This window comes from Cydia pomonella, chromosome 5 (genome assembly GCF_033807575.1).
Source record: "Cydia pomonella isolate Wapato2018A chromosome 5, ilCydPomo1, whole genome shotgun sequence".
Classification (NCBI taxonomy): domain Eukaryota; kingdom Metazoa; phylum Arthropoda; class Insecta; order Lepidoptera; family Tortricidae; genus Cydia; species Cydia pomonella.
This window is the reverse complement of record NC_084707.1, coordinates 13,676,610-13,690,718: the sequence shown is the minus strand read 5'-3', so window position 1 is coordinate 13,690,718 and position 14,109 is coordinate 13,676,610. Positions and strand designations below refer to the sequence as shown.

The following is a 14,109-nucleotide window of genomic DNA, read 5'->3' as shown; positions in this document are numbered from 1 at the left end:
AAAAGTAAACTAAATATGTAGATACCTACAGAAATAGAATAGGATCTTTCACGTGCTCGAAATTACAAAATTAACTGCTACATAAGGAAGATTTTAAGTTTTCACCAACACCATCGCAGCATTAGACAAATTTTAGGCACAGTACGAGAAAATTATAATTGATCATTCAAATCGCATATACTGTAGGCTCATGTTGAACGTTGCATCTCTTTATGTGAACGGCTCCTCGGCGAACCAAATCAATCTACTTGATTCCGTAAGACATACAGCATATTCACACTCACCGTCGTCCCGGGAGATATTGGGCTTATACCAGAAGTGGCTGGTGTCCCTGGCGAAGCGCTCGCGGTCGGGCGCCACGTGCTGCGGCTCCGACCCGCCCGCGCTCGAGCGCCGCGACCCGCAACTGCCATTGTAGATCCGATACTCCGATTCGGGGCTGCTTTCGCGCTCTTTTCTATAACATGGACATTATAGGCATTAGTATTATGGCCCTAAAATAAGGGAAATTAGGATTGCACTCGTGTAGCGTGAACTAATCTAGCCATGGGCGAAATCGCATCTGGCCCTTTTCTTTAGGCACATATTTTCCACAAGTTAATAACACTACAACAAAAAGAGGGTAAAAAGGGTTGGCTCCCGCGGGATCACCTCAAGTGGGCGAGGGGCCGTTCGCCCACGCCTAGCTACGCCACTGGTCTTTGGTGTCTTTAAGTACACGTGTTAAGCTAAAGCCGACCTATAGCTAAACAAATGTATAGACGCCAAAGATAAAAAGAAGGGGGGTTTAGATGCGGTACCTGGTGACGGGCGGCGAGCGCGGCGGGCGCGCGCTGAGCGAGGGCGTGGGCGTGGGTGGATAGGGCGTGCGCGGGTGCGTGGGGAACAGCGGTGTGCCCGCGCGGGACTCCGACCGCGACCAGCTTTCGGTACGCTCTCGAATCTATACAAAAATAACGCTATTACTGTGTTAAAATAATTCCTAAATTTGCAAAATGGAATAAAAAAACACCTTATTACGTCACTTCCGTGTTTAAGCCGCGTACTATTAGGAATATGAAGACTATGAAATAGAATTCCAAGTGAGGAAGGTATTTTTCGTCTTTATCCGTGCATTTCCAAGAATTTATTACATGATTACTGTGATACAGCTAGACTAGTTTACATGAAACTTGAGTGCTGTACTGTACCGGAAAACGCAGCGTGGGCCTTCCACAAGCTAAACCTACCAGGATTTGCAAGAGCGCTAGTTGAGGGCATCAAGGGAATAACTATCAATACAATCTGTAGAAATAAGTATCCATTTAAGCAGGTACATTGATTAAGTTAGGTAATGTCTAAAATTGGAGTACAACTCAAATCCTACCTATAAGCCACAACTGGAAAAGAAACAAAGATCCATACATACATACCTAACTTTACTCTCGATAACACACGACAAATGTTGTTTTATGACAACAACAAATTGAAAGTGCAAATAGCTTACGATAGTGTCATTGCTGGGCGGCTCCGCTAGTGACAGCAGACCAGGCGCAGCGGTCGACGTGGCCGTGTTACTGCCACTCCACTCGCGCATCGTCATCTTTTCGAACATGAATTTTCTAGATGAGGTTCTGCAAAAACGTAGGATAAGTTAATACGAAAACAGCGAGAACAATATTCGGGTGTTTGAAGAAAGGTTTTTCAGCAGCATTATTAAAATGGTATTCAGATTTACCGAAAGTCAACTGAGTGACTGTACTTAGGTATGTCTTTGTTTAGTAGTAGGTAAGTAATCGAGGTGGAGAAAAACCACAGGAGAATAATGTCAATAAAGACACGAACCTTAACATTAGTTATTTTAATTACTTCTATAACACCACTTTAACTAAGTAGGTATGTTACTCGTACAAAGATGTGTACTGAGGGTCTAACGCGAATACTGAAGTTCGCAAATTGCGGGCATCTTTCTCTTTTACTCCAATTAATACGTAATTAGAGTGACAGAGAAAGATATGCCCGCAATTAGCGAACTTCAGTGTTCGCGGTAGGGGCCTACTGGGGCCTGTTCCTTATTCGTCGAAAAAAGGAAGTAGGAAAATACTTGTTAGGTATGTGCATTCACTGACATAACATCTCGATATTTACCTGTCAGGTGCTTGCGGACTGATACTGTCGTTTCTAAGTGGAGTTCGTAATGTGTTGACGTGTAAGGGAACACTGAAGTCGTCATCGTCGTCGGCAAATGCTGTTGTGTCGCTAGTGTAGCCGTCCATTCTGATAATAATAATATTTGTATACAACAACAATAGGTATAACAAACTAAACAAGATGTTTAAAAAAATATCACCGTGGTTAAAATTTACCAATATCCCATTTCAGATTGAAATAAGATAGGTCCCGATGGCTAATTGATGCGAAATTAATTATGTCTTCATTTGACATATGCAGAGATCTAAGGAATTTTTATTAAATTTGTTTCTATGTCAAGTATTAACAACATTTTGTCCTAGCATGGGTGGCGCAATAAGCTTGTAGCTCCTAGTTTGTAACCTGATTGTCTGTTTCTATAATTGTATTACCGGTGGCTGGCAGAGCGGCGAACATGCCTGGAAGTGGCATCCCATTCCAGAGGTAACCGCTGGACTCTCTCCCTGGCTTCTTTCCTTTCCCGTAGCTTCTGCTGTTGCCGCTGCAACCACGTAAGACCCGTGCTGCCTTCCAAGGCACTCTCTGACCTCCGCGGTTCCCTCGCCCTTGAACTTTCGTGCCATCCCAACGTGCTTGCTGACCGCCACGTTCCATTTTCTTCAATCGCCTTGCGAGCGTTACTTGGAGGTCGGTCGATCCATTCCGTGTCCCCGTTCAACCACCTTAAACAACATTAGACATATTATGTAGGTACTTAATGGAACCTTTCTTAGTTACTTAGGTATTTGAATATTAGTCGTATGTATGTAGAAGGTTGTATTAGACGTATTTGTACAGCTGGTACATTAATAATAACAATTTGAAGTTTTTTTTTGCGTAGGACTATTGACGAGGGCTTCGATTCATATATGGTGAAGGTATGTAAGAATGCGATAGTGGGTGGTGAGGATATCCCACATCATAAAACATAACGTTAATTGTTAAATATAATACCAAGCCTTAAGTATTATGTTGTAAACGATTTATCTAATACGCTATCACGTATCCACATTTTAGTAATTAACTGAATATAAACTATTTTCTCGCTATTGCTGAACAGGAACAGCGGAGATCAGTTAAGAAACGGCACTTATTTCAATATAGTCAGGCGCTATGTATGGGAGGTACCGATACCACCGGGTGCTGGAGGCATATTCCTATTAATTACAGAGCAATTGCACTAGGTTGACCAGTACAAGTAGGATCTATGATTACGCATAATAGTTACGGTTGTTTAGGCCACAATGATAGTGGTTATTATGAGGCGTGTGTTTGGAAAGAGATGGGATTAACCGGCCTGGTCGTGGCCCGGTCGACTGGCACCCGTTTATGGCGACGTTTATCTCGAAATAGCAACTTGCTCGGGTCGCGATGGCGGCGACGCAATCACACGCCATCGCTCCAAATCAATTTCTACGAGTCGACCGACTCGGCTCTCATAAGTCGGCACATGTATGGCATACCTAACTGATTTAGTGCATTATGTTAAGCAACATATAAGTTACACATAGCATTAAGGCTTAAGTATCGTTATGCGTGGGAGTTGCGAAAGATGTTTGCTCGTATCGATTTGCAAATTGTCAGCAAATAGACTTTCTAAGAAAGGGCCCTGCAAGACGCAGTTTGTCTAAAGTGATCAGTCAGTAGGCGCCACATAAATAATTCGCAATAAGCAGTTTGTCGGAGCGCATGTGGCGCGTAATGTTGTGGAACGGCTGCGCCGGCGGCCCACACCCGTCACTTAACTTAATTCACGTTCAAACTTCCGGATATTAAAATACGACGTAGATATCTTCTTACAAATGTCAAGTAAAATTTTTATATTCAACTGCATTCAATATACCTTTATTATTTATTATTATATTATATTAGTTAAAATTACCGCGTCAAAGTTTTTATAATTTAAATATCTACATTATTATGTAATAAAATAAAATAATACAAGGTAAAACACAAAAACCATTGATACTATAAGTATTAGGTACACTTCGAGTAACAAGATCTTCAAATCGTGTAGGTTTCTCAAGAAGCTAATGTATCGTATATATCTCAAACTAACGACTAACCGTTTGCTATGAAATAAGATGTCGCTTAACTCTATTTTACACCTCGTCGTAGAAATGTAGAACAAAAAAAAGCTTTGAGAATAATATTATGACTCTACATTAAAAGTTACGTAACTTTAAAGTGCTCCTTTAAGAATAATTGATTTGATTACAATGCGGTGTAATAATGTCTCTTTGATTGACAAGATATTGATCGCTATTATACTCATTTATCTTGTTGTCTATCACAGATAGCCGACATGTGGCACTGTTTGCACATTATGCGACGGCGATTATCCAGCATGTCGATATGTCGTTAGTAAAGTAGTTTATACTAAAACTTGTTTTACTAAATAAAACAGATAGCTATCATCTAATGTAAACAAACCGTTCCATTTACCGCTATATTTAATCATAAAGTTTATAAATGGGCGCTTTGTTGACATTGCTATTCAAAATATTCAAGTAGGCATTTCACAGATGAATGAGATTATGTATAAGGAGTAAACGGGAGTCTTTATTATACACGTATAGGAGGTGCGGACAACGTCAATAATTATGTATACATTTTCCTCTTTATTATAATGGCATAAAGTGCAAACGCGTTAACATATCTGAAATAGACTGAACGATGTGTTGCCGTACCGCCACACACGCGCTTGTTGCAGTAATAACAGCAATTTGCTCCTTGTTACTGGTGACACACTTGGCGATTGGCAATTATCTAGCAAACTGTACATATAATGTACTTCTATATTTGCTTACTTGTTTTACAAAAGTTCTTGGAATTGGAAAAAAAATGAAAAAGAAGATTAAACATTTTCGGTCGGAATTAAAATAGTCTCTTCTTTTTCAGTAATTACATACTTTGTATGTGGGTTGGTAGGTCATTTACCTTAATTATCTAGTTACGGATCCTTTTATCTTACGATCGCGCCTTGAATACAGGTACAATATGGCTACAAATCATTACTTAAAGACCACAACAGCGTCTTACATGGATTGGTTGGTTTTTGTTGTGATCATTGTTCGTTATTCAATTAACGCCCACGGGATCAGGATCCCACGCAGCATCTATCAATAAATGATCGACGGGATCAAATTTGTTTAGGTTTATTTTTCATGCTCGTTCCATGTAATTAGTCCTAAGAGACATTAAAGCGTTCAGTAAATAGGGGGAAAGAGCATAATTGAGCGTGTCTCATACAATTAATGGCTTTAGTACTGACAAGTCCATAAAACGTACGAAATAACCTACTCGTACACACCATGACATGGAATGAGTTTTGTGGCTTAGTGTAATGGCCCAGATAGGTTATGGTTTGCTTTATTGCTCTTCTTGATCGACAGTGAAGTGGGTCGAGTGGAACGAAGCTAAGTAAATTAAGAGACTATTCAATTCCACACCTCTTGATGCTTTGTGTTGTAGGTAAAGGTAGAGATCATATATTTTATTGCATTGAATAGGTAATGTAACCCGGCAGTATGTTTTTTCTTTTAGTAACAAAAGTCATATGAAACACACATGTGTAAATACACATATATACACTTAATTTTATAGTTTTTATTTTTAATATTTTTATAATCCATTATATCTAGTATTAGGTATCAATAAATTATCAAATTATTTTAAATTTTATCAATTGTTAAATGCTCAGTTCATTAAGTTGTAATGTCTAGTCATGAATAAAAAATATAAAATAAATAAAATCAGGTATGAAATATCTTTATATTTCATACCTAGTTCAATTTTTTTCTTTATATTTTTTTTATTGCAAACCTATACCTGTGGATTGAAGTTGTCGGGAATAAATGATTATATTATTTTTATATACATACAGTACTATTTAACTAGCATAAGTATTTAGTACCTACCGGATTACATATTAAGTATACCAAGGTTTTTACAAAATCACGAGAAGGTATTTTATCGTTCATTGATGATCTGATCGAACTAACTCTAATCATAATTGTGATTGTGAGCTTTGATCATTTATATTATAAACTGTATTTGCTAAGAATAAAATGTAAATAGTGAGGTTATGAGAGTAAACAGTAGCTCGAGTCGAGTAGAAGGAGCGAAGTAGGTGGCTCGCGGCCTCCAGCGCGCGGCCGCCGCCTACTGCACAGGAACACATGTTTACGTTATACGCCAGATCCCTTTTATTTTAACTTCTCCCAACTTTTTAATGACCTCAACTATTTTGTTGGTAGAAGAATAACAATAAATGGAGTATTTGGTTTTGGAATAATAAAACAAAACTACCTTTATCGATACCTGCACAAAAAGACGGGTGATTTATTGTTGTTGTGTGATTGGTTTTGAATTATTTATAAAGCAACATTAATCCTTTATCTCCATGCATCCGCTTTACGAGCGGTTTTTATTAAATACCTGAGTTGATCTGATTTTATTATTTCACCATGAGATAACTTAAAATTTGCATTCATTCCTTCCCGAATGAAACCGGTTTGGCTGGATTATAATATTACCTTATACTCAATTAAATTAGAATACCGAGTATCAAGATCTGACAAATAACCGAAACGAACTTATGATTTAAAAAATATAATGTCTAAATTTAATAATACTCACCTTCCATTTCGTAAAGGAGAGGCTGGCGGTGGTACTGCTGAAGTGGTAGTGGTGACATCTTCATGAGTAAGTTTACGAAGGGTGCGCGGAGAAACAGGTGTATGAGGCGATGGCGGTTCAGGGGTAGCGACTCGTTCGTCGTCGTCGTCTTCGATGGGTCTGTAGGAGCGGTCGCCGCCGAGAGCCCGCCGCACCAGCTCAGGGCTGGCCAGGCGATTGGGAGCGCGCAGCATGCCGGGTCGCAAGCCTGGCGCTCCGTAGGTGAAGGGAGCCGAGTCGGCGCGCGCGTGATACGGTATGTCGGGCGCACGGTCGGAGTGCGATTGCGCGGCGGCAGGCTGCGCGCCGGGCGGGTCGGGCAGCGCGCTGACGGTGCGCAGCATGTCGCCGAGCAGCGCGTCGAGCTCGTCGGGCGGGCTGGGCGCCGCGCGCCGCCCCGCCGACGAGATGCCGGAGTCCATGGACGCGCTGAGCAAGGACGCGGGCCCGCCGCCCGCGCGCACCACTGTGGCGTAGATGGACCCGTCGAGGGGACCGAAGGTGTGCGCCGCTTCAGCCCCCTCCCCGGCCTCGCCTCCCGACCCGGAACCTTCTGCGCTGCCGTTGTTTTCACCTATGCCAAAACATCAATAATGTTAACTATATTCGAAAACGAATTAAAGTGAAATATTTACATTTCACTATTTTTTTACTTTTTTACTATTTTTTTATAGATTTATTTGACATCACATATTTATTAACAAAAAATACTAACAGAGAGTTTAATCTCTGAAAAGTGACAAAAATCTAAGGGTACCAGTTTAGGCACTTTTACTGTAGGCGTAGGTACCTGAGTTATATGTACCTAATCGATAAGTGTAGGTAAGTATTTAGTTTATAAATGGTTACCTATCGCAGGTTGTAAATTGGTATGTATATAAACTTGCGATATTAGTAGGTATGTAGTTATGTTTGTACTTATAATCAACTCGACAGCGTAGTCCTAAGCCAATCAGTTTAGCTTCGCTTTAATTAATGACAGCTTCTAAATTGAATCCGACTCGCTCCAATAAGAGTCCCGTGGCCCCTCCTAACAAGCCGGTGGTAATGTGTGCAATTTCCTCTTGCCTTTCGTTCAAAGACAAGTTACGTTTACATAGTAAGTGTAGTAGGTACCTAATGAGTAATGAGTGTTCACAGATGTTTAACGCCGATGTGTTTTAGCTTGGTTCATTGAGTAGCGCGTGGGGATGCACTCGTGCAGTGAGTGCAGGTGTGGTGCTAGACAGACGCCATAAAAGGATTAGGATTGCTTTCCGTTATAACGACGACTGTAGGATAACACCGTTGCGTTGTAAATACGACGGTAGGAACGTGTAAAAAATATTCTCGGATAAATCTCACTATAAAAACGGGATACTTCATCAAAATCAAATTTAATTTAATTTGGTATATAACTTATAGCTTAAGAAGGTATAGTATGTATTTCCTTGGTTTCCTTTAAATCGATATAAAAATACATAATTATATCGTTTTTAATCTTGTAGTGGTAGTAAATAGGCCTAATCTAAATAAGATATCCAGCTGCTACTGTTGGAATTACTTATTATTACCAGATGTAATGTAATTACTAGGTATAACCTTGGTTTTATCAAACAGTTCTGAAGACGAGGAATTTGCAAGTTGACTACTCAAGGCAACTAATCTAAACAAGGAAGTGACCTCTTAATAAAGGTATATGTACCTACTAATGTTGCTTCGCATAATTATGAAATAATCTATGGCACCTACATACGTATGTTGATAGCTATATCGTTCATTAATAAGGTATATTGGACCATTTTCTTATATCTTTAAGCAGAAACTTTGGTAAGTAGGTAATAAACCTATCTACAATTAGCCTAAAAAGTACCTTTAACATTTTGGCGGAACAAGCGTCTAAAATAAACGCTTCAAAAACTTGCCAAGCGAGTAAATACTGAACCAATATGGAATTGGGACGGTCTTATTAATGGCTCATTTGCATAATGACTGTGTGTTTTTCGTTCACTAATTGACTGTAATACTTTCATGGTGTCATAAAAGTTGTAACCAGATCTTTTATAGGACCCCTTCGCGATCGGTAACAACTTGCAGATATCTGGGGGTACGGTAGAGCCTCCGCCAAAACGAGCAAAGCGAAGCGCAAGGGCACTACCTACCTTTTCTTGAAGCGCTTCGTCGATTTTTTGAACCCTTATAACTTGGGTTTGTATAATACCAGATAAACAAAATTCTCGGGATATAATGTCAATAGTGGACTTATAATCTTAAAAAATTTCATTTGCATAGTTCTCATACTTTAGATTTTATTCATTTCTAAAAAACCCCGATTTCGTCACTGACTCACTCACTCACTCACTGATGATCGTCAAAACCCTTAGGATACTTTCCGAAGTCTTAAGAAGCTGAAATTCGGTATGTAGGATGTTTGGTATGATTGATTAGTACCCAAAAAACAAAAAAAAAACAAAACTTGAAATTTTTAGCCCCTAAGGGGAATCAATAACCACGATCAACTAATTTAGTTGAAATTTGGTATGTAGATAGATTTTGATATGGGGAAGGATATAAAATAGTTTTCAACTCCAAAATCACCCCGCAAGGATGAAAAGAAGGAGGAAAATGGCGTTAGGGGGAAAAGAGGTTAAAGTTTGTATGGGGAATCAGTTAAAAAACCAGATTGTATAAAAAAGTGCCCCCAGATACGTATTTCAGGATTTTTAATAGTTAATCACCCCCACCCCTTAAATAAGGGGATGGAAGATTGTCATAAGCAATTTACAAAAAGAAGTGAAATACCATCAAAAAAAAAAAAACATGTAAAATGTTGCCGAGACGAAACCTTGGCTCGCACAGTCAAAAAGTTATCAGATCTCTTGTAGAGCCAAGCTTCTAAGTCTAGAAGCTCTAACTTCACAAACTCTACACCTTAGTCAAAATATGTGGCTTGGCCGATTCGTTACTACGAGATGTATTGTATAATAATAAAAAATTATGAATAGTCAATGAATTTTTCACCTTACGCCCATGTGACGGTAGCAGTATTGTTTCGTCTTGGCAACATTTTACATGAAAATGTTTTTGATGGGATTAATATAATTATGACCAATACCCATATTAGTTTTATATGCAACAGGTATATAGTAAAGGTTCTTAAAATGCAAGGGCCGAAGTTACAAAACGAAACGAACTTGAGTTTTGTAAAGACAGGCCGGAGAATTTTAAGACCTATTAATTATCTATCGCCGCACACAATATTTTTTTCTAAGACAGCATATACCTACAATTATAAATACAATTAAAGTAAATATTGGTTTGTAGATCTTTGCCTACAAGTTAGAATAAAAATAAAACAACAGTTGCACAATGTTGTATGAACAATTGAATATTCCTAAGAACACTGCTTTTAGGATCCTAGACAAGGGCCCCCGCCGCCGGGCTGCGCAGGGGCGCGCGACCGCGCTTTTTATGAAGTTGGTTTCGATACCAATAGCAGTCATTTAATCGACAAATACGAGTGCTGGAGTAGAAAAAATTGTAAGGGCTTGTTTCACAATGTTCAGGTAAAGTTCTGAATATACTACATGTACTTTCCCCTTATATCTGATGAATAAAGTCATCGTTAGTGTTTCACAATCTTCAAATCAGCTTAACTGGTAGATAAAGTGCTAAGGTTTGTAGGACGTTTTATCTGTCAGTTAGTTTAATTGTTAATTAGCTACTCGTATATCCAATACTTTACTTGGACATTGTGAATACTAGAAATTAAATAGAATTAGGAATCGCCACACAATGTAAAATTTCATTCCCATTCGGTCTGTCTAATGGATTGTCGATTTCACAACTAAACTAAAAGTAGGGTTGTCAATAACGCAATTAGTGTAAAGATATCAACGTCAGCGTCTGGTGACCGTCGGCGTCGGCTGTTAAGGAAGATGCGGTTATTTCTGTGATGTCAACCAAAATAACATGTTGGTTCGGGCTAGTGTTACGAAACGCGCGCCGACGCAGGAAGAGGATGTGCTCCTCACGGCTCGGCTCGGCGGTGCGAGCCCTACCGTCGCATCTTCTCATTCTGATACCCTTTGATATTATATTATACACTACTTTTGCAAACAACATGTAGTTATACAAATATTAAACATCTCGCGACAAACTTTAAGCATCGTTTGGAAAAGGCAATTAAATTGTTGTATCCGACATAAACTATTCCAATTATGCATGTCCTTAGAATATTGGAATGAAGCCAATCGAGTTACTTAGTGTGACGTTTTATAATTACATATTGTTGTAGGTGACTTCCGCACAGTATTTAGCTATTCATTAATGGAATAGGGTCTTCTTTTTTTCGTGAACTACGTACTTAACTAAGTTTAATTTATATGTCGTAGAGTATCAGTAGAGCTTGCTCAGCACTGAAAACGAGTTTTAAGAACTCAAACTTGTTAACAAGGAAAATAGTGCAGTAATTTCGTCGTCTGATACAACTTTGAATTAGTATGTCCTCAGGATTTAGCCATTCAGGGTTATAACATGGTAACATTAAAATTCCGACGAATGGTCATAAACTACCTACGTGACGTGGCACAAAATTTATGATTTCATTCCATTTTCGACAGAAAAATATGCATAATGGAGCTCAATAACGTTTCTATAGCTTAAATAAGTTAGAACCGGCACAATAGGATGGTAGAAAGTGACCGTCAATGGCGGCTACAAGATTTATTGTCCGCCGTTCGTTAGCTGATGAACATTGGCGTGACCGTCATGACATTGGTGTGTCGTCCGTCCATCGGACGTGTCACGCCCACTGTCAAAACATAGATGAGAAAATCACGGATAGCTTGACAGTTTGAATGATAAGTTTGAAACGTTTTGGGTACTTACATTATTCTTGATAAATTATTGTGAAATTGTTTTTATTCTAACTTGTCTTCTTACCTACCCTTCCTTAACTTTGGCAATATAGGTATTATGTTTAGTACATGTTCTTTTGTAGAATAAACACATCATTTTTAGGGTTCCGTAGTCAACTAGGAACCCTTATAGTTTCGCCATGTCCGTCTGTCTGTCTGTCTGTCCGAGGCTTTGCTCCGTGGTCGTTAGTCCTAGAAAGCTGAAATTTGGCATGGATATATAAATCAATAAAGCCGACAAAGTCGTACAATAGAATCTAAAAATTTAATTTTTTTTAGGGTAGTCGTGAAGTGGAGTGAATTTTTTTTTTTGCTTCAACCCTACAGTATGGGATATTGTTGGAAAGGTCTTTCAAAACTGATAGGGGTCTTCAACAAACATTTTTTAATAACGTGAATATATTCGGAGATAATCGCTCGGAAAGCAAAAAAATATGGGTCCCCCCCTCTAACTTTTGAACCGTAGGTCCAAAAAATATGGAAAAAATCTTGGAAGTAGAGCTTAAGAAAGACATTAAATGAAAACTAAGCGGATATGATCAGTTTAGCTGTTTTTGAGTTATCGCAAAATGTTTGCCCTTCATAGTAAAAAGACACCCACAGTTCATCCCTTGGTTAACAATCTACTATACTTTAAGCTTCAGTTTAGCTTATTGTGACGGAAGAGTAACTACGGAACCCTACTCTGAGCATGGCCCGACATGCTCTTGGCCAGTTTTTATTATTACATGAATTTCCCCAGTGCAGTAAACTATATCTCAAGATAGACGATAGTTGGACATAAAGATATAAAGAAATAAGAAGCGATTATTAGAAATTCAACCCTTAAGAGGTTAAAAGGGGGATGAAACTTTTTATGAGGTAGAAGATTTATTTTAAGCTAGTAACTTGAAACTTCGTAACAAGATATTTTATGAAAACAAGAATGATGATTTTGCGTTTTTGAAAATTCATCCCCTAAGGTGGTGAAAAAGGGGTTGAAAGTTTGTACGAAAATATTTTTAACTGAGTTTTCGAAATTCTTCATGTAAGGAGGTTGACAATTGAAACGTTGGAAGAAGATACATTATGTATTGTGATACAAATGCCACAGGTTTTCAACTGTTTTAGGTGCACAAAGTTCATGTAAAATTACAACAATCAATATATAAAGGCACGCGGGCGAAGTCGTGGGAAACAGCTAGTAGAGACATAAACATACCTAATAGTAAAGCTTTTTTGCATTACATTGTCATTGGATTTACATTGCATTGCAACTGAAAATTAGCATTGGTACTAAGGTATCTAAGTACCAATGCTAATTTTCAGTTCAATCGGACATCGGGGACTGGTTCACATCTTGTATGCTAATTTTGGCCTAAACTAATTAACAAACATAGTAAGTTAAAGCTTTGATTGTGATATAAAAAATAGTCCGAAGGTAACATCGCGAGTATTTCGCCCGGTCATGATGACCTCACCGGCCCGCCCGCCTGGGTGCGTAGCCAACGTGCCAATCGTTAACGCCCCGTAGCGTAGTTATCTCTCTCTATATTAATGCGACGATAGGGACAGTTGCGTTTCATTCGCTACGGAGCGTTAACTATTGGCACGTTGGCTACGCACCCTGACCATTCTACGAAAATCTAAGCGATCCCCGGCTCCAAATTGTTATTCCTTTGCCCGCTGTTCTTCGCCTTATCTGTGAGCATTTCGTTAGCTTCAAATCGCAACCAGTTTGGGGTTTTTATGTCTTTTTGCCGACCCTACGAGTATATTATGATGCAGTTGTTTACAAACTTCATTATTATTTAAAAAAACGGTTAAGGCCCCGCCAGGTTTGTGTTCTCTCACTCTCACTTTGGGTAAGCGTATATGGCAATCATGTTTTTGAGTTTTAATCTGTTGTAAGTTTAAAAAAAAGCAGAAAGTAGTCGCTGAGTTCCCTCAAAACAAAAACCTGTGCGCATGTTTAGATCAAATTTTCTTATTTTGAGGTTTTGGGTGGCAAATTTTTAACGTGTGTTTTGGATTTAGCGCTACGTTCGTGATTTATTCCTTCCGAGCGTAAGTAAAAAATCTGAATCTTTGACGTCCCTAAAGAAAATCTTCATGATTGCTAATTATTTTTTTGGCAACCATATTGTTATCTGAAACAGCACTACGATTTTTCAAAAATTACTCTACTGAACCTACGGCACCTTAAGAAAATAAAACATATTTTTAAAGATTGCGATTGAGTAGATTTTATTATCATAATAAGTAATGTTTTAATATATCTTTTCTATTGATATGGAAGAGAAAACAATGAAAATGAATCAAGGACGTCCAAACAACATGGCCATACATACCTACATTACCTACTACACACGTAACACAAGTC

At 38.7% G+C, this 14,109-nt stretch overlaps 1 protein-coding gene across 3 annotated transcripts in view; it reads right to left on the bottom strand.

The window, feature by feature from the left end:
• Positions 1-14,109, bottom strand: part of LOC133517764 (tensin-1) — a 93,030-nt gene that overhangs the window by 7,295 nt on the left and 71,626 nt on the right. For all 3 annotated transcript variants that reach the window (XM_061851172.1, XM_061851173.1, XM_061851174.1), the window contains 6 exons: positions 6,811-7,423; positions 2,562-2,852; positions 2,128-2,256; positions 1,487-1,613; positions 801-943; positions 285-457 (listed from right to left, as the gene is read on the bottom strand). In XM_061851172.1, the coding sequence (XP_061707156.1) occupies positions 285-457; positions 801-943; positions 1,487-1,613; positions 2,128-2,256; positions 2,562-2,852; positions 6,811-7,423 (1,476 nt within the window). The remainder of the gene's footprint in view (positions 1-284; positions 458-800; positions 944-1,486; positions 1,614-2,127; positions 2,257-2,561; positions 2,853-6,810; positions 7,424-14,109) is intronic.